This window comes from Accipiter gentilis, chromosome 1, assembly GCF_929443795.1.
Source record: "Accipiter gentilis chromosome 1, bAccGen1.1, whole genome shotgun sequence".
Classification (NCBI taxonomy): Eukaryota; Metazoa; Chordata; class Aves; order Accipitriformes; family Accipitridae; genus Astur; species Astur gentilis.
This window is the reverse complement of record NC_064880.1, coordinates 19,615,027-19,635,839: the sequence shown is the minus strand read 5'-3', so window position 1 is coordinate 19,635,839 and position 20,813 is coordinate 19,615,027. Positions and strand designations below refer to the sequence as shown.

The following is a 20,813-nucleotide window of genomic DNA, read 5'->3' as shown; positions in this document are numbered from 1 at the left end:
GCTTAGTTTAATTTCAGGATTATTTTTTAGTACATTGTGATGTATGTGAGTACAATACGTGTACTACCTTTTGGGCCGTTAACTGTGGTAATTCTTACCTGGAAGCCTCCGTTCATAGATTCTCCAAACCAAATGTGTTTGTTTCCACTGCTTTCACTGGTCCACCATCTTTTCCTTGGCACAGTGCTGGGGTTAGCATTGAGGCATGTCTCACCAGTTTCCATATTACAGTACACTTTAATAGCATCCATCTTGCAGCCTTGGTTAGGATCAACCCAGTACTCTCCTAGAGGTAAAAAAAAAAAAAAAAAAAAAAAAGTGTTAGGGGGCTTAATATATTTGGAGAAGAATCCGACTGCATGAGAGAGAAGCTTATTTCTATGCCAGATTCCTGAGCCGAATTAGGAAGCATATTAGTTTTGACATAAGAGATGCCACATAGAAAATAAGATGATATAAAAATATACTGAGTTCATGAGAATACTGTTATATGACTGACATTAGAAATAAACATAGAACTTATACTTGTAATGTTTTTTTCCATAAAATTATTGAAAAAAAACGTTCACTTATAAGCATGTAGGGAGTGAAGTCAGTGTATATACTATGTAAATGCACAGTGAATTAAAGTGTAAAATTATTATTACATTTATCATCTTTATCATGACATTTGTTTAAAACCCCAGATTTTTATAGCAGATCTCTGCATTTAAATACTCAGAGACAATAGCATTCATGGAAAAAATAATAAAAATCAAGATCCGCGATCATTGTTAAAAATAAAAACCTAACATACCACTCTTGAGCTCGGGATGGCAGAATTTCAGATCTCTGCAGTTACGAGCCGGATTCTTCCGTGACCCATCAGGACTAATGATGTTTTCAATCTGGTTGTTAATTGATTTCATTGAAGATATGATGTCACCCAGATTGATTTCATTTTCTTTTGGCTCATCTCGATATTCATACCCATAGCCCACTGGACCTTTTTCACCACCGACCAGGGGAGACACAGCACCACAACATGGACCAGGAGGACCAGAAGGACCAGGAAGACCAGGCTGGCCTGGTGGACCCTAAAAAAAATAGCGAACATAGTGCTAAGTAGAGATCACAGGTTACAACTAAAAGTCCATGTGGGCCCTAATCCTAAAAAATGAGAATTCTCACATAAACATTTAATTTACATATTCATTAAATAATGGCACTTGCTGTAAACATCTGTTAGACTTTTTGGGCCTTTATTTTCCTAAAGTTGGAATTTTCTTTTCCTAATTTTGTCAAGTTGTGACTGTCCTTTTTCTGTCTGAGTTTTGAGCAGGAGAAGGAACCCTCTCCACCAAAATCCAGAGAATAACCATTTCTTGGCTTTAGAAGTGACTATGCTAGTGACCTTTGTAGCATTGGTGTCTCTAGAGGAGTCTAGGAAACCCACTTCATAGCTTCCAAGACAAAGGGAGTCTGTGCTCTGAAGCGAAGAGGACATCCTGCTTCCCCTTGTATGCAGAAAAGTCAATGGTTATCTGAGACTATAACAATGCCCAGGGTATCAATAGTTACACTGAACTACAAGTAATCTGTATTTGTTTTAATTTAGCCTTGATAGCTAGATACCTCCTACCGCAAACTCTGTCCATGAAATACAGAATTTTCTGAGGGAGATATTTAAATGGGAGAGCACCCTATGTTTCATGAATAATCCCTACAGATTTGTTTGTTTGAATGAGCACAATTTACTTACTGCAGGGCCACTTTCACCTCTGTTACCGCGGGGGCCAGGAGGACCAATTGGACCTGCATAGCCACTTCTGCCATCTTTTCCAGGCGGCCCGGCTGGTCCTGGGGGACCCTAAAACAATGTTGAACACAGATAATATGGTCAAAATTGTTTACCAGATAATCTCAAATCCAGAAATACTTTGTGAGATATTTCAAACATTTCTGTACAATTTATCAGGTGTTTTCTCTTTCTTCAGCCGTTGCCTGTTAAGATGGCCATTTTATTTTTTAATTTTTTTTGTTAAACAGTCTGAATCTTCCTTCCAGTTATGTTCAGTAAGGAGTTTTTCTTACCCTTGCACCTGAAGCTCCTGGACTTCCAATTGCACCTTGTGGACCCAGGGGACCCTATGAAGAAAAGTAAAGTAAGTCATACACCTCTCAGTAATACTTTGCAACTAGCTGGATGTACCTTAAGTAAAGACATTGAAAACATTTTTAAGATTATATGAAACACATTCTTATAAAAAGACTATGTCAGGTATGAGAGAGAATGGTTGCCATTCTTTAACCAGAAAATAATATCAAATGCTGTCTATATGAAAAAATCTTAGTGATGTGATACCCCAAATGCAAGCAAGCCAACCAACATCAATGAGGTTTGGATGAAATCTTGTATTCATAAGAATACATAGCTATAGGCTCAAAATGCTGCAGTTTTAATCATATTACCAGTAAAGTTTATTTAAATATTTGACAAGCACTCATGTTTTCAAATGCATTAAAAACTTGTTTTATTTATGCACCACAAAGAACTAAGCCATATGTTTAAAAATCATTGATCATCTCGCTGTCATAGTGTAACTGAGAATTTATTAGTTTGGGGTTTTTTTACTTGTGTTAGATGTTAGACAACAGGTTATATTGTGTTGTTAAATAGGTTGGTATTGGTGGCATTTATAGTTAACACTCCCATCTTTTTGCCACCATTGGTACATTAATTAAGTTAGTTTCTTGATTCTCATTTGTATCATGAGTGCTAGTAATAGTTCTTTTCAGTATAAATTCCTTTTTAAATTTTTACTTGTCATAAATACCTACGGCATGCCTGTCTATTACCCTTCAATTCTGTTAGCTATTAAGAACTGTTCAAAACAGTAATGCATGTTTACAGTTCAGTAGTGTAAAATTTCATGCCCATTTTGCCCTAATATTAACTACTGCAAAAGATGACTGACAGAAGGGAGGTATTTGGACTCGGAGTAGCTTTTTCATGGATTTAGTTGTCTGTCTAGCATAGATTTCTAACAGACAGATATTTCAACCCCTATTTCTACCTTTTATAATTTAATCAGGAATAGCCTATATAAATGAATGCAAAAAGTGTTTGTTCAAGACACAGGCAGACACATAACTGATAGGGATTATAGCAAACCCAGCTTTAGCTCCTAGCAGCTTCTCCCAGTTCTTTATTAATACTTATTTCAGGTTGATTCAGGGAATCTGGACTTTTGAAAACATCTGACAATCAAATCACACAGGTTCTTTATAATTTTTTTTCCTTCCTCAGTAAATTAGTTAAAGCTAACTAGTTACCTGGGACCTACACCACAGAAACTAAGATCAGCCATAATTCCCGATCCAATACAAAATACTCACAGGAGGACCAGGGAGACCAGGGCTACCAGGAAATCCTCTATGACCCTTTATGCCATTGCTGCCTCGTTCACCAGTTTCACCTTTATCACCGCGAGGACCTTGAGGACCCTTCAAGAGCACGTTTGCAATAAAAGGAATATAAAAAGAAATAAGAGAAATGCCCAAATAACAGGAAATAGTGAATGTATAATATCACAAATACTTTAAATATGACTTACAGCAGGACCACGAGCACCAGCAGGACCAGCAGAGCCAGGAGGGCCAGGTGGACCCTATGACACAATAAGAATAAGGTGGTATGGATCACTTGGAGTTGAATAGACCACTACTTTATTTCCAGATAAGCAGTATGTTCAAAGCCAGCAGCTGTTTGAAAATAAGGGGAAGCTACACACACACACACACACACTACATAATCAGCAAGAATTCTAGCCAGTTCCTTTTTCTACCATGTTAGTCTTACTCAGCTGCTTGTAGGCACTGATACATACCACATGCACTAGACCCCTCCTTCATTTTGTGAGGTGCTCAGTGCTCAAGCTGTGCTGGTGTCAGCACTTCTCACAAATAACTTGAAGACTTCCAAAGTTACTCCCTTCGTTTAAATAAATAACATCACTTGTGCTGCATGAGCACCAGATGGGATGGAAATTAAGATAGGGCCTGGTGGGATGATGTGCTTTTTGGCATCCTAAGAAGTACATGGATTTTGAGCTTAGTTTATATACAGTTCTCAGGAACATAAACTGTGATGTCTTTCCCCTCAATATTCTTATAAAAGAGGTCCTCAATGCCAAGAAACTATAACAGTAACAAATGTACAACTCTTCCAAACTTCCACTTTATTACTGTATGAAATGGATTTTGTATAGGAAAGGTATGTAAATAAGCAGTAAGCTATTTACTTTGGTCTTACCTGAAATCCTCTTTCACCAGCTTTTCCAGGTGCACCGTTGCTACCTGCAGGCCCAGGATGACCAGGAGGTCCTGGAGGGCCAGGAGAGCCACTTTCACCACGGTCACCCTGCAGATAGTAACAGTTGACAGGACAATAAATTTAAGCATTTTCAAAACTACAATGTAAGGAGTATATTCAGTGGAGCATAGGAGGTTCAAGGAACAAGTTACATAGCACAGAACTATGTATATTGTCATCTCTACACAACATTTATTTGGCAATCTGAAGATAATGGTGATTCCTTACTTTGCCTCCTGGAGATCCATCACGTCCAGGCAAGCCGTCTGAGCCAGGGTTACCCTGGAAAAAAAGAGTGGTACAGTTTGTTCATAGACTGGACAACAAATAGACAGCTTGTTTTGCAGTAAGCTGAAATAATGCTCATCAAAGAGAGAGTTTTCAAGAAAGAAGTTCCTGGAGGTGGAGTGGGCCATAAAAGATCTGCAAGACCTGTATTATTTTGTAGGTGTATGGGCAGTGCCATCAGTTCAGTTCCAAGTGAGACAGATGTGGTCCACAGGCAGTAAAAGGTATAGCAGAGACAGCAGGCTACACCGCCTTACATGAGAACGTAATCTGCCCAGGCCCCTGTGCATCAGGCACTTGAGTGAGGCTTTGTGAACCTTAAAGCATATCGACTCCCAGAGTCTCCCGTTTGTAACTCACAAGCTAGCAGGAAGGTCTAACGCATCCACTCACATCTCGGCCAGGCTCCCCAGGTAAGCCTCTTTGTCCGACAGGACCTTGCGGACCAGGAGCACCGCGTTCTCCTGGGACACCATTGGTGCCTGGTTTACCATCTTCACCCTGAACAAAAAGGGAAAGGGTTTAGTTGCAGATAATGTACTTGGGAAATACCATCACGTTATACATCTTTAATTAAAGATGCAGTGATTATGAAGGACACCTAATAAAGCAAAGGGCCAGTGTGACTTTGGTGATGGTGAATACTCAAAATAAGAAAGAGAAAGACTTGGCCAAACTGGTTTCTTTTCATTGCTGGTAATATTCATGCAAGGTCATTGAACCCAAGGAATGTTCCTTATGGTTTTGCCAACTAAGAAATAATAAATGGGTATGTGCCCATTCTTATGTGCCCCAAAGCAATAGCCAAAGCAGTTAGCAAAAAAATGCCCGTCTATCACTATATTAGTGATAAAATACAAACCAAGCCTCAGACCCCCTTTTCTGGAGGGAGGTGAAAGTACTTTTCTTGTTTGGGTCATAATATTTAAGCAAGAAACATACTGAGAATTAAGCAAAGATAAACAAGTTGCTGTAGGCAAAGCTATGACTCAAATCTTGTCTCAAGAAGAGTTTATAGCCCATGACCCTCCTTAAGTGTGTGAAGGTGGTTATATACTTCTAGACAATGTGATCCAGAACTTTTGGTAATAGAGGTTAAAGACAGCCTCACATGCCACAGCTGCTGGCTACTGGACATTTTAAAGCCTGATCTTACAGATGTAAATACAAATAACTGTAAATTCGGCGGTCTCTGGACTAAAAAGCATTTAAAAAACCCCCACAACACATTCATTACTTTTTGTATCTCTAAGCTATTTTTAGCAGCTGGATTACAGCTGTTGGGTTAGTTTCGAGGCTACTGCTGCAGGGAATGCACTCTCACCTTGGCACCTGCCATACCGGGTGGACCACTTGGGCCACGTAGTCCTGGCAAACCTGTGTTACCCCGGCCACCGACAATGCCTTGAGGACCTGTTTCGCCTGGTGCCCCCTGTTTAAAAAAAGGTCAGATCAGTCAATACTGAGCACCTTTAACATTCAAGAGGGGGCTTCTTATTCTTGAAGGACAGAATCCCTGCCTATTGGTGTAACAGTCCCTGGCTGGACGTGTACTTACCCTTTCTCCTCGTGCTCCTGGTGGCCCTTTTTCACCTGGTGAGCCGGGCTCACCTCTTGCTCCAGCAGGTCCTGGACTGCCAGGAGAACCGGCACTACCAGGGGGTCCAGGAGGCCCATCCTTGCCTGCGGGCCCTGCATTACCGGGGGGACCTGGACTACCCTAAAAAGAATTTTAAGAAGAAGAGTGTGAGCTGTGTTATCTGAAACAGTAGCACATGCTTAACGGCATTGATCTTCCTTCATGAAAGCCAACCTGACTAGAGTCATTGCCTGAAGGCAGCTTTAGGGTCCAACCCCCGTGAACCCAAATCTGATCTGGTCTTACAAAGAGAATCCTTTTGCCTACCATTTTCAAAACTGATACTTTTTTCTCCCTACTGTCTGGACATACAGTTTGCATAATGCAGCATTTGCATGTTTTGGATGCCCAGTGGTTGTAATGCATCCAACACAGGATACACATTCCTCACCCACGGCTCTGCCACAGAAATTTGAAATAGTAGCAGACCTGCTGATTTCTTGAATTGCTCATGCCAGATACCTTTAAGGTGGTGTCCTGGACATGTGCAGCATGAAATGTCTTTCATCAAAACTCTTAGCCAATCAATGGAAAGAATTACCTTGACTTTAATGGTACTTTAAATAAAATCCTACTTTTTTTTCTTTTTATTCAGCAATATTCTAATTTGCATCTGTCTGTAACTATAAAACAGAAAATAAAAATCTGTTTATTCAAACATAAAAACAATTTTCTTACTTTATATCTCAGTTACCATACAAGAAAGGATAATTTATAGTTTCGATTTTAAAATGGGTAAATCCATTGTATTCTTTGTATTTTCTTAATTTTTAAACAACCAAAAATCAGAATCTAATTTTGACTATGTGAGTCAAAAATGGGTGCATGTTGAACATGCAAGGATATTATGAAACAGATTTTCTTCACACACAGATATTGTATAAAATATTGGAATTAGCTGATACACCAGCATACCTATTTATAATAGGACACTGCAGACTGGTGGATTAAACGTCAGATGTAGGCCATATCGCAAGAGTGAAACTTTGCCAAAAGAATCTTTCCAAACTTCTCTTTCCCAAGATAATTAAATCCTATTCCATTCCATTCTACAGGCAACTAAAAAAAATTCTCAACAGGGATCTACAAAATGTAGTTTTGAAAATGCATACCAATTCAAGGTCCTGAACTGAATATTTCTTGCATCATAGAAAAGCAAGAGAGAATACAAGATGTCTGCCACCAACGGAAATACTCAAGGACCTGATCCAGGAGAAGGACTCCACTAACTCTGATGGGCTTTGGGAAGAAAACCATAATAGAAGAAGGAATACCAAGACAGTAAGTGAATCAATTGCTATTCCATATAATACAAGAAAGAGGAGAGTAAACTCTCTTTTGCAGAATTTTTTCCCTAAGTCCAAACATCATATTCAGAATGCTTTTGCTTATGTTATATTCATGCCAAGGTGCACACAGCTTAATATAGTTTAATATATTAATATATGTCTAAAAGGGGATAAGGCAACTTACATTGCTACCAGGGGGACCAGGTAGACCACGAGCACCAGGGAAACCAGCAGCACCCTATGAGAGATCAATACTTTTAGTTGTCATTTTCTGCAGGTTGGAAAAACACGAACAAATGGATTTTTGTACAACAGCTGACTTTGAATTATATTTAGCTGTTTCACTTAAAACCTGAATTAAATGTCCTGTAACTGAACAAGAAGTTCACAATTTTAATTTTTATTTTTTTTTTAATTTTCTATTTTTTTTGCAAGCGAAGGTCCTGTATGTTCCTCAAAGGGTAACAAATGGGCTCTGAGAAACTTGGCAAAGATGGCATGTAAATCTAATGATTGTTGAGATAAGCCATTTTATAGATTTGGATCATTGTGCCAAAAGCTATTTTGGCCCCTTACTTATATTAAAATCATTGTAGGCCAGATAACTAAACACCTCAACTTTAATTACTCTTTCTGGAACACTTTAATTATTCTTGAACTGCAGATATCGAAGTCACTGAAGGTCTTGTTTTTCATTTACATCACGTTTGTTGTAATAGATAAAGTCATTTATCAGTGACTAAGTCAATGAGATACTCACGGGGCCTCCAGGAGATCCACGTTCTCCTTTTGTTCCTTGGGGACCAGGTGGACCCTACATGGAAGGAAATAGATAAAGGAAGTGATTTGATAAATAGATTAAAATTGTAGGAAGTGTCATTAAGTTTCCAGCACTTCAAATGCTTGCACTTGGGCCCCGCCACCCTGAGGCTGAGGGAGAACTGAAGAAACCTCTCTTTGTAGCAATAAGGAACAGCAAAAACTTACTGGCGCACCAGGACCACCCTGTGGACCTGCAGCTCCAGGGGGTCCAGCCTCTCCTCTTAGACCAGGTGGGCCTCTTTCTCCTTTCCCACCAGGTTCCCCATTTTGGCCCTGTAGAAAAATTATGTTGTTATATTAGGACTCAAAATGAAAAACGCTATCCAGATACTCTTCTGAAGGGAATTTAAACATTCAATTAAATGTGAATGCAGTTGAACTCTATTAGTCTACAGTACAGGAAGGGAAGAATAAAGAAATGTTGCTCTGTGTGTGACTAAGTACAGAAAGAGTAGCAAATGAATCAAATGTATGTAGCAGGTATGTATATTAAAGGGGTTACAGCAAGCCTTTCTGAATGTGGATGAACTTACAGAAACTAAAAACTCATAATCGCATTCAATTGCTTTTAAGTATTTATACTTACTGGAGCTCCAGGGAAGCCAGCAGGTCCAGGAAGACCTTGTTCTCCTCGTTCACCCTGTCAAAAACAACATTAGCAATGGAAGATGTTGGAAAGATAGGCTTCACTTTACAAGTTAGAGAATGCTCCCATGAATACTGCTGAAGTTTGTCTTATCAGCCTCTGGAGGGGAAAAAACCCCCAACCCAAACTGGAAACAACAGTTGCTCCTGAGCACTAAAAATAACGGTTCAGGAATTATCTGATAATTATCTGAAGTATGACAAACTAATCTCAGTTACATCTGTATAAACCCTGAGCAAAATCCATGGTGTTCCCCAGATCCAACTGAGATCCAAATGTGCTGTTTTATTAATCTAAAAAGTAAATATAAGAATAAAAGTACTAATAAAAGTTTACTTAACTGTAAGACAAGATGGAAACAACTATTGCTCACGCTCTTGCCCTGAACTGTCGCCATAGCCCTCTGATCCCTTTACAGTGTTATAAGCACTGATTTTCTGAAGTCCTTAGCACCTGTAAATCCCAAGAGTCAACAGGAGTGGAATGTGCTTAGTTTGTTTTGAACTCAAGCCACCTGTGTTCCTGATAGGGTAGGTGCAACACTGATGTCTATACTAGGCTAGAGGAGCCATGGTAAAAGTTATACTGGGAGAAAAGTACTATCACTTACAGGACCACCACGGGAACCCATTGGACCTGGGGCACCTGCTGGACCAGTCTCGCCCTGTAAGGAACAAGAATGATTACTAAGTATTTTTCTTCCCATGAGACAGCCACTGGTGTGACTCTTTACAGTATCAAACATCATTATGGTGGGTGCTTTACCTTATCTCCAGGTGGGCCGGCAGGACCAGGAGGACCGATGGGACCTACATTACCCTGAAGAATTGGAAAATAATATATTTTTTATCAAAATATGACAATGTTAATTCCTCTATTTTGAGCAGTAGCATCTATGTTTCTGGGTAAACAGGTTGCTAAAGATATTTAAATGGAAGTAAGCCTACAATGCCAGTGTGTTGTTGCACACTACGTTTTGGAGTGACACTCTGAGATCACACCATTTTGTGACATAAGAGATTTCCAATTGATTGATCCTCTCTTCCCCCCCCACCCCCCTAAACTTAATCCAAAACCACATGAACTTAATAGGTCTCTTTCAATGGTAGACAATCAAAGTTATCTATTGCCCTAACTTTTCATATAAATAATTGGTCCACATTTCTTCAGTGTATGTTCACCATCTCTTGACTAGCTCCCTGACTTTTTTCTTTCTTGAGAATTTAATGTGTATCTGGTGGTTTGAAATACATTTTTTACATTTCCTCCAACTTACACAAGCTGCGTTTTTTATATTTGCCATCCCTTGTTATTTTGATGTATATACTGCTTGTATGTACTCATTAGATACACATGTATATTTCAAGTGTCTGTTTTATGTGTATATGCTAGATAGATATATAAATATATCATATATAGTATCTGTAGAAGTAATGTATATGAGAACACTTACTATCATAATGTCTTTTTGTGCTTCATTATAACCAGCATTTTTCTCATCAGTCAGCTAGATTTAGGAAGCTAGTAACATTTTCTCTAGTTTGGTACTGGTGCTTTCCCTCAAAAACATTATCCCAATTAATTGTAATCTTCTGCTTGCAAAAAAAATTCTATCCCATCTACCCAAGCAGCTGTAATCACAAAAACTAGTATAAGTCTAATTTAGTTTATGAAATCAGATTTGCACTGCCGGAATGAAATACAATGGGATTACTACTTTACGTCTCCTAGACAGTACTTATTCAGTGTGCGTTTACTTATGTTCCAAGTGTAGACTATGTGAAGCTAACTGATAAACTGCTAGATGTTTAAAGACGACTCACTCTCTCTCCTCTTGCACCAGGAATGCCATCAGCACCTTTGCCACCAGGTTCTCCCTAGCAAGCATAAGAAATAAAAAGCATAAGCAAAAATCAAGCATTAGACAAGCATAAGGCAAGGGGGAAAGAAGAATTAAAACATTACTGAGGAGAAGATCTCATACTCAGGGTCTCTCAATAACCAGATTTCCTTATTGTTATAATACAAATCTAAAACTGGGGATGACTTTCTGCCCAGTATTCAGCATCAGATACTGAACACTTTGATGGGAAAAACCCCAAATTAACTCAAAATGGAGTCTATGCCAAAGTGTTTGCCCATGGTAATGAACTATTCTCATTGTTTATTAGCTTCATTAGAACTGTTTTGATGTACCCCCTCCCCAAGAGATCTAGCACAGCAAAATATCTAGCATATATTAAACCAGGTGAAAAATCCTGTATGTTTTTACGTATAGGACCCATATCACACAGCTAAATCAACACTACTGCTACACAGTCAGTACCTCTGAAATCAGGCCAAAAGTGAAGACATGAACAAATCCAGTGCCTTGTGGGAAGCTACCACTAAATTAGCATAAAATTGGCAGAGTGTGGGTGTGTTACCTTATCCCCTTTTGGTCCAGGACTTCCAGAAGCTCCTCTTTCTCCTGGCATTCCCTGTAAGCCAGGCAGCCCTGTGCCTCCAGCTGCACCAGGTGGTCCAGGAGGACCCTAAACAGTAACAAAAACTAATTAGAAAAGAAAAAAAAAATTAACCTGAATGGTAGACATAAAAGCAGGAAAGCAAGCAAGTCTGTGGGTACCTTAGCACCTTCTGAGCCAGCAGGACCTGGCCCACCTCTTGCTCCAGGAGGTCCTGGAGGACCTGGTGCACCACGTTCACCTGGGATACCATTTTCACCCTGTGACAAAAGCCCACATTATGCTTTGTTTTCAGGTTCATAGTTTGTTAATTCATTCATGTCATTATAGAAACGTTGCTGTATGATTTACCTTAGGGCCTGGGAATCCAGGTCCTCCAATATCACCTTTTGGCCCCTGTTTATGAAAAAATAAATGCAAGTTACCCATGCATTTTACTTGGTAAATCTGCATTGTGGTTGGCACTCTGTTTCTCTCACCTATCATCCCTAAAATCAGACTTCTCTGCTCTGCAGAGTGCTGATAGCTGTCTGAATTTGGAAATGTAATCTAGGAAGAACTCATGTATTTTTTGTTACTTAAAAAAAAAAAGGAATTACTACTTACTGGTTCTCCAGGCTTTCCATTCTCTCCAGCTGGTCCTGGTCCACCAGGCAATCCCTACATGAAGGAACAGTATTATCATCCATGTTTCGTAGATAAATTATGCATTTTCCTATCTAGCAAATTTTTTTGACACAAAGATGTGTACTCAACTCATTCCAATCCTTTACAAAGGAGGAGGTGCTAATTTGATAGTTAGAGGTTTTATGTGACAGAATCTGCTGGGCTAGCCATCTGGTTTGCAATTATGAAATACAAAGCAGTAACTTTTGTCAAGCAGTGGATCTGTCTTACTTCAAAATATGATGACATGCACCCTAATGAAAACGTTTAGATGACTCTTTTTTTGTGTGTGTCTGTTAGTCTATCAAGAAGAAGCAGAAACCAATAAACAATAAACACACAGCACCTGGAGGCCGGGTGGACCTGATGGTCCTGGTTCTCCTCTCTCCCCAGAAGCACCCTAGAATCAAACAAAAGAGAAGAGAAAAAAAAATTGTCTGAGGTCACTTCAGTGTATAAAAACCTCCACATCACCTCTAATCTATGCCTCCTTATTATCATCAGATGATGATATTGCACAACCCCAAAGACTAATGTATCTTGGTGTTCTGGTATTTGTTCTTTTCACTCACTGTGTTAGATTCAGCAGACACATTTATACTTGATGTTAGTCTGACATTCTATAAAGGGAGCAGTAATATGCTTCAATTTGAAAAGGTGGTAGGTCCCCAAGAGCTCTAAATTGACTTTTCATTTCAACTTATAACAGGTCTACACAACTCAGATCTCTCTCCTAACAAGGGTTCGAGTATTAATTTATTAAAATAATGGCAAAGATTAGCTCTTTTATTTGTCTTCATAAAAGGAGATTTCTTTTCGTTATATCATTAAAAATATTTTCCTTCCCCTAAATTCACAGTCTCTACCTGCAGATGCCAGACCATCTCGGCAATAATCGATAATTGCCTCTTATGGGACTACCATACTTACAGTAGGTCCAGGAGGACCCGGGAGGCCAACATCACCATTCTTCCCAGCAGGACCCTATACAAAGACAAAATTAGGGTATGGTTATGAGTTGATATAATTTTTACATGACTTACCAAGTTATTATTAATTATGTCATGATTATATTATAAAACAAAATGTTAATGAAACTTACAGGTGTTCCAGGTGGTCCACCAGGGCCTCTTTCTCCATTCTTGCCTGGTGCACCCTTACAAAAGAGAAAGATCACATTTAGAATACCTGTTCTGGTCAGTATACAATAACCTAAAGCTGCAGCATGAGATAGCCCCACTATGGAGAAATTTATTTTAACATTTGAATGATCAAGCATAAGCACAGGAGCAGTGGAGAAATCCCACTCACCTCATTGCCCTTAGGACCAGGGAAACCCATTACACCCGGTTGACCACGTGGGCCTGGAGGGCCAGGTGGACCAGAGCGGCCAGATTCACCCTGACTGCCCTGGGATAAGCAAAAAAGAAATGAAGACATGGCATCTGTTAGGTGAAATAAATGAATATCCATGGCTATTAAATAGTGAGGGCTAGAGACATTATCATTCAAAATTTATTATGTGTTTTGTATTTCAACTAAGCTTCTGTATAATCTGTATTTTAAATAAATTACAAGATTTACAGAATGTTATTACAATGAGACAGGATATCAAGTGCTCTGGTAAATAAAACAAACAAAAAGGAGACAATTAATCAGACTGTGATAACAACCTGTCATGTAGATACTGTGGGATGAGGGTAAGGTCAGTAGGAGGACTAGTATAAAGTATCTGCACAATGTACATACTGGAGGGCCAGGTTTCCCGTCACTTCCAGGGCTTCCTGGAATTCCAGGCAAACCCTGCAATCGAAGGAAAAAAAAAAAAAAAAAAGTCATTCTTCAGTTTAAAATGTGTAGTATTAAGTTACAATACTGTCCTGGTTTCAGCTGGGATAGAGTTAATTGTCTTCCTAGTAGCTGGTACAGTGCTGTGTCTTGGGTTCAGTATGAGAAGAATGTTGGTAATACACTGATGTTTTCAGTTGTTGCTAAGTAGTGTTTAGACTAAGTCAAAGATTTTTCAGCTTCTCATGCCCAGCCAGCAAGAAGGCTGGAGGGGCACACGAAGTTGGGAGGGGACACGGCTGGGACAGCTGACCCAAACTGGCCAAAGGGGTATCCCAGACCATATGACGTCATGCTCAGCATATAAAGCTGGGGGACGAAGAAGAAGAAGAAGAAGGAGGTGGGGGGATGTTCAGAGTGATGGCGTTTGTCTTCCCAAGTAACCGTTACCCGTGATGGAGCCCTGCTTTCCTGGAGATGGCTGAACACCTGCCTGCCCATGGGAAGTGGTGAATAAATTCCTTGTTGTGCTTTGCTTGTGTGTGTGGCTTTTGCTTTACCTATTAAACTGTCTTTATCCCAACCCATGAGTTTTCTTACTTTTACTCCTCTGATTCTCTCCCCCATCCCACCGGGGGGGGACTGAGCGAGCAGCTGTGTGGGGCTTAGTTGCCAGCTGGGATTAAATCACGACATGTACATAAATATAAAAATATACAAATACATTTTAAACTACTTGCTTGATTTTAACCTCTTTAATAAAGATTCAAACTCCTCCCATTTCCCCCCATCCCATTAAGGGGAAAAATCAGAGAAAGCTAACAAATTATTTTGTTAGGAGCTTATTGCTTTCTCTGAGAGGCATTGAACATTAATCAATGTGCACAAAAATTGTATTCTTTCATTATTTGGGAAGAAAACTAATTTCAGGTGGTAAAAATCAAGGAATGAAACAATTTTGACTATGTATCTTTATAACATATTTTAGTTAATTTGTTTTATATTTGTAAACATTATTTTTTGTTATATTTTAAGTAATTCATTTTCATTTCCAATAAAATCTTGTTTAGCTCCCAGAAGCCTGCAGTCAGGCTGACTTTCGAATTTCAAGGTATTTGTTGTCAGCAGTTGCTAATTCTTAGCACAGCTCTCAGAATGTTGTTACTTCATGTACATATTATGCAATAGGTTATCTCTGAAAATCTTCTTGATATGTACTAGGAAAATCTGACCAACAGCCTATTTGTTGTGATTGGAAATAATAAGTAATAAATACAATATTTAAGTATATTGAAATATTTAAATTAATGTATGATTTAATTATTCAAATGTTAAATTTAAGCCTGTTTAAGTAATAATTTAAACATAAATCTATTTAAATACAATAACCCAAATACATCTTAAAGATAATAAACAATGCATTTTATAATAAATTATAAAATCTGCTAAAATGTGATAATACAGAAAATCATCCAATGCTAATTCACATTAAAGCTGATAGTGCATGGCAAACTCTGAGAACTGGGGAGCATGTTTAGCTTCATCCACGTTTCCTCATTCTCTTGTGGCAGATGTTCTCTAAATGCCCCGTGTCTCTGCACCGTTATCTATTGCACTATGAATATATGTAGTCTACTTTAAGGAATTAATAGAAAAATTTTCTAAGTGGACTCCTCTGTTGCATCAGCTCAAATGAGGCATCTCTAACAGAGTTTATCACATTTTCTTGGAAACGTCCTGTCTTACTCTCATTCCAGGAAGACCTGGGCCTCCATCTTGTCCACGCTCTCCTGCGGGTCCGCTGGGGCCAGGAGGACCTGGGCTACCACGTTCGCCTGCAGGACCCTAAAAAAGAGATGTTGAAATTCAGAGCAAGGAAATCAGCATCATAATGAATCTGAAATTGTCCATTCAAATTCACATGGATTCTCCAGAAGTTTGGGGTCTTTTTTAGAGGAAGACTTATACCTTTTCACCTGGAAGTCCATTGCTACCGGGTAAGCCACGGAAACCGGGGGAGCCCTGCCAAATAAAAGAACAAAATATGGATTGTAGGCAATATGACTTAGGTAATGGCAATTGTATGATTTTTTTCTAAACTACTTACCATTAGACATGTTATTATGAAAATTAAGGAAAGAAATAGATGGAAATGACATTTCACTGTAGCAAGGAAGTCTACAGAATTATTTTCTCTTTGGATATAACCCTGCTGTTGAAATCATAGCCTGTCCTCCATTATTTTTAACCGGCCCTGCATTAGTTACTTTATTTATGAGTTTTCTAAATTCATATAAAAAATAAAACAACATATTCAGTCTTGAATAATTATTTTCTTCTAATTCAATACTGAGAAGAGCTCTATTGTATTGTTTTAATATTTATATTTACTACTATCTTCATTACTTACAAGAAATTTGAATTTTAAAACTTAATTTGCAGCCCCATTTATATATTTAATATGATTCATTTGTTCACTGTGCATCTTTGGTTTCCTCATAGCTTCAGCAAATACTGCAATTAATTATTAAATTAGGAGGTATAAACAGATCAGCACAATTTCCTTTGGTTCAGATGGGAATAGAAATCTGAAATTTGTAAGTATGTTGCTATTTATTTTGTTGAAAAAAATCAATTCAGGAATTCCTTTGTAAGAATGCTCTTTGGAAAGTTATCGAATCTGCTAGCCAAAAAACCTGTTGGCCGTAAAGATATTTTACCATAGAAGACATCCTGACAACATCGGTTTTATTGACATTTAAGATCTATTGACAATAAAGATGTTGACATAAAGACATATCCTGAATGTAGAAGAATTGGTGTTAATCTCACTTTCCAGAGCTGAAATTTGTGATTGATTATTCATTTTTGTTAACTGAGAAGTAATTTTAAAATTTGTATTTTATTTTTTTTTTCCCACCGTGTAGTTCTCACAGTTTTTGGTTGCTTTTCAGCACAAACTTTTCGATAAAACTTCCAGGTATATAAGTTCAGTGCTTCTTCAGTATCAAAAAATGAAAGCAATTAATTTTTTTCAGACTGAGATAGATCCAGGTGCTGCAATTCAGATGAGGAACTAGATAAGAATTCTCCCCAGTTTTGTAATCCAGTTTCACATCTGTAATTTGCTGAGAACAGATATGGAGCCAAATTTCTCCTCCAAGTATTTTGAACACCAGATTTTGCTGTCTCTGTATTAACTCAAAATGTACCTCGTGTGCATGGTCGTCTACAGCAGCTTACCCTTTCTCCAGGGGTACCAGGTACACCATTCTGGCCAGGTTCACCATTTGCACCTCTTTTGCCTTCCTCACCAGGAGGTCCAGGAGCTCCTGGGGTGCCGTTTTCACCCTGACAACAACAACAACAAAGCCCGCCAGTGAAGTTAGAAGTCTCAAAAAAACCCCCCACTGAGTTTTGTATGGGGAATGATTCAGGGTTCAGACTCCTTGGAAGAAGCCTCTGAATGCATTTTAAAATTACTTACACGCTCGCCTTTTGGGCCTGGCTCTCCTTTTGCACCATTCTTACCAGGTTCTCCCTAAACAGGAGAAAATTCCATTAAAATAATGGGTTGCAACAGGGTATTATTCTAGAGCTATCAGATGTACTAAAATATTACGAAGTAGACATGGTAACTTTCAAATTACTGACTCATTTTTATTATTTTACATTCTGCAAAGGAATTAGCATGCACTGGTTGAACCTGGATGTGGAATGCATGGGGCTCCTTAAAAATCCAGTAACAGAAGGAAGTGATACAATCTTAAACATCACCAAGTAAAATTTTACATCTGTTTCTGAGCTATTTCAGACATCATTGAGACTTTTGCTGGAAGTCCCTGAGTATTTTCTCTGACAAAGAACTACGTGTGGTGTAAGGCTGTCAGGAAAGATCCTGCTGGGGTAAATGACAGTATAAGAATAGCTACAACTCCCTACGTGCAGTGGACTGTGGACTTAGCCCGTGGGAATTTAAACAGGTGAAATTAGGATTTCAAAACAATAGATTTTGTCTAATGTAGCCATTTTTGACAAGCTTTTATTTTTGTTGTGTGTTTCTGAATTGATAGATAATTTAGGAAAGCAAATAAATATCATATTTATATATAATTTTATATATAGCAATATATAAATGTGTGAAAGGTAAATATATATTTAGAAAAATAATTGTCCATTGTTTTTATAAAATAATTTTTTAGACCAACTCAAGTGAATAGGATTAATTCAATGGGGCTTTTTTTAATGGTATCAGAACAACTTTCACCATATTTGTTTGAACAACCAGTGTAATGAGTATTAGTAACTCACCGGAGTGCCTTTTGCTCCAGGGCTTCCACTTGTACCTGGAGGACCAGGAAGACCACGGCCTCCTGGCAGACCAGGAGCACCGGGAACACCAGCAGGTCCCTGTAGAGAGTGAATGGCAGACGGGGATGAAGAAAGCATAGCTTTGTTGGACTCTGCCCAGCCCAAACAGTGACCTTCACCAACACAGCACAGCAATAGACAATGATATGAAAAGTACCCACCATTTCACCCTTGTTGCCAGGGCTTCCAGCTCTTCCAGGAGGGCCCTGAAAAAAATAAATGTATAAATAACCAATGCTGCTAACCTAGGACTAAACCAAAGGACGTGTAGGGCTTTGTGAAGAGCAGGTGGCACAACATTTCTCAGTTCCCGTCTGGTATTTATGTACCTGAGGCCCGGGTGGCCCAGCATGTCCCTGAGGACCAGGTTCTCCTCTCTCTCCAGGACTACCACTAGAACCAGCAGGACCAGGAGGACCAGCTTCACCCTACAGAAAAACAGTAAAGGGAAAAATGAATGCATTTGAGTCTTGTCTCCAGGACAATCAGTATTAGCGTCATAGTTTCTTCCTCTACTGTGGCATCTTTGCATGATTTGGGAAGAAGGTTACCACCATCATCACCTGAGTGCAAGAGCCAAATCAGCACAGCTACCCTGGTGCTGAAGCACGAGTTACCCATGGACTCCAGCCAGCACATGCTGCACGGCTCCTCTAGCTGTGGGAAGTTCACTTGAACCCCTCCCATAATGCAACATAAAGCACTGGGTCTACCACTTAGTGGTGTTTTGGGGTGGGTGTTCATGAAGGTGATGAAGAAAGGGTTTGTCTCATGCTGCATATGAAAACACATGAGTTCTAGGCTTGCAAACACTGTAATAACAGCCAGAAAAAGGAGGACTCACAAAATAAAGATGTATAGTGACATAAGCTGCCTAACTAGACAAAGGACCAAATCCTATATTAGTATGCATCTTTAGCTGAATACCTTAAAACCTGGAGAGCCTGGAAATCCTGCAGTTCCAGGGGGACCTGGGGGACCCTTAAAAGTGAAAGAAATACTATTAATGCAAAAGGTAAAAGCCATATGGAATTAATCTTAAGTTTAAAAAAAAAGTCTGATTATGGGATATTTCTCTGAGTAAGGAAACACCTGGTAAAATAGCAAATATAAATCATGCTGTAGAAGATGAAGTCTGGCTAGCCCTAAAATATCACACCTACATCTTAGTTACCCTGACTTTTACATGTTCAACTAAATTTCTGTGTTGTAAATTTAAAAAACATGAAAGCTATCATTAAAGTGATTAAGTTTTAAAAAAACGTTCAAAATTTGTTCCAATTATAAAAGAGTGTAGGAGAAAATAAAAAAGCCAACATAGCTGTTACACATACAAGTGGACACATTCAGGTTTCTAGGCAGATGGGAAAGAAAAACTTTTGCCCACCTCAGACAGCTAAATAATGTATTTGCTAAGTCCATTCAAAATTTGATCTGCATAGAAAACAGCAATTCTATCTATCTATATGTACTCAGAGAATAATCTGGCTTTGGATTTATGCAGTTTCTGATTTACAGTGGTAAAGCTCTCCTATTGCATTGTATACTTCAAGTGCCTTAACCAACACAGTTATGGAATATAATTAAATAAAATGCTCATTCTTAAATCAGTGCACCCCCAGTCTCAGGTTTGCTGGCACTGCAGAACATCTGCTAGAAGTAACTAGACTTCAGCAACACAAAGACTTAAAGTCAAACATCTGTAAGTCAACTTACAGGTGGGCCTGCTGCTCCTGGAGTTCCGTCTTTGCCATGGGCACCCTACAGAAAGAAGAGAGGTGCTGGGTACGGAGCACTAACCTGGACACAGAACCCACATGTTTTAAAGCCCATGATACACGGACCATCTTCTTGTGTCTGTATATTCCCACTTAGTTGACCGAGACCCAAGGATTCCTCAACCATGAAACTCTAAAATAATTAACTAAATGTGAAGGAATATCCAATGCCTTGCGTGATTTGTACTGTAATGATGAGACAGAAAGATGCAAAAATGTATTTTTATTACATTTCTTAAGGAAATAACAGTTATGAAGCATCATCTGTGTGGACAGTTCTTAAGGTTAAATAAATAAGAACACAATAGACATATATTTCAAAGTAACAGTTACTTCTAATTCACATGAGAGACTAAAATTTCACTCCAAAACTAACAAACGGTGGTGTGACTTAAATGCTATTGCCTGTCTTTTAGACACGTTAGACCAGGTCTGCTGCTCAGGTTATGTAGTGTTTGCACGAACAAGTTGCTGGTTATGATACTTTAGCTGTGCTTTGTTGATTGTGTTGGATGCTATCAACTATGACTTCCTTCAAAGCAAAGAATGTACTCCCTAATCTCAGTCAAAGAGTAATTTTATCTTTTTCCTGCAACTTAACTTCTGAGATTGCATTTTTTCCCTCTACCTTCTGTTGCTGCCCTTTGCTTCCACTCCTCCTCCCTATTGCTCTTGGCTGAACCTGAGCTTATGCTGAAACACTAACT

The 20,813-nt window shown here is 38.8% G+C and overlaps 1 protein-coding gene and 1 long non-coding RNA gene across 2 annotated transcripts in view; one reads left to right on the top strand and one right to left on the bottom strand.

Annotated features, from left to right (window-relative positions):
* COL3A1 (collagen type III alpha 1 chain) overlaps positions 1-20,813 on the bottom strand; it is a 53,182-nt gene that overhangs the window by 2,517 nt on the left and 29,852 nt on the right. The window contains exons 14-49 of the mRNA XM_049800961.1: positions 20,045-20,089; positions 19,256-19,309; positions 18,658-18,756; positions 18,490-18,534; positions 18,269-18,367; positions 17,445-17,498; positions 17,201-17,308; positions 15,926-15,979; positions 15,704-15,802; positions 13,919-13,972; positions 13,481-13,579; positions 13,272-13,325; positions 13,100-13,153; positions 12,516-12,569; positions 12,110-12,163; positions 11,855-11,899; positions 11,665-11,763; positions 11,465-11,572; positions 10,862-10,915; positions 9,804-9,857; positions 9,649-9,702; positions 8,979-9,032; positions 8,558-8,665; positions 8,331-8,384; positions 7,755-7,808; positions 6,201-6,362; positions 5,967-6,074; positions 5,036-5,143; positions 4,583-4,636; positions 4,295-4,402; positions 3,597-3,650; positions 3,379-3,486; positions 2,074-2,127; positions 1,742-1,849; positions 797-1,076; positions 99-286 (exon numbers count right to left, since the gene is read on the bottom strand). Of these exons, the coding sequence (XP_049656918.1) occupies positions 99-286; positions 797-1,076; positions 1,742-1,849; positions 2,074-2,127; positions 3,379-3,486; positions 3,597-3,650; positions 4,295-4,402; positions 4,583-4,636; positions 5,036-5,143; positions 5,967-6,074; positions 6,201-6,362; positions 7,755-7,808; positions 8,331-8,384; positions 8,558-8,665; positions 8,979-9,032; positions 9,649-9,702; positions 9,804-9,857; positions 10,862-10,915; positions 11,465-11,572; positions 11,665-11,763; positions 11,855-11,899; positions 12,110-12,163; positions 12,516-12,569; positions 13,100-13,153; positions 13,272-13,325; positions 13,481-13,579; positions 13,919-13,972; positions 15,704-15,802; positions 15,926-15,979; positions 17,201-17,308; positions 17,445-17,498; positions 18,269-18,367; positions 18,490-18,534; positions 18,658-18,756; positions 19,256-19,309; positions 20,045-20,089 (3,042 nt within the window). The remainder of the gene's footprint in view (positions 1-98; positions 287-796; positions 1,077-1,741; positions 1,850-2,073; positions 2,128-3,378; positions 3,487-3,596; positions 3,651-4,294; positions 4,403-4,582; positions 4,637-5,035; positions 5,144-5,966; positions 6,075-6,200; positions 6,363-7,754; positions 7,809-8,330; positions 8,385-8,557; positions 8,666-8,978; positions 9,033-9,648; positions 9,703-9,803; positions 9,858-10,861; positions 10,916-11,464; positions 11,573-11,664; positions 11,764-11,854; positions 11,900-12,109; positions 12,164-12,515; positions 12,570-13,099; positions 13,154-13,271; positions 13,326-13,480; positions 13,580-13,918; positions 13,973-15,703; positions 15,803-15,925; positions 15,980-17,200; positions 17,309-17,444; positions 17,499-18,268; positions 18,368-18,489; positions 18,535-18,657; positions 18,757-19,255; positions 19,310-20,044; positions 20,090-20,813) is intronic.
* LOC126038761 (uncharacterized) lies at positions 15,913-19,938 on the top strand. Its single transcript, XR_007506079.1, has 2 exons — positions 15,913-16,026; positions 18,289-19,938. It is a non-coding gene; the product is annotated as an uncharacterized LOC126038761 (long non-coding RNA).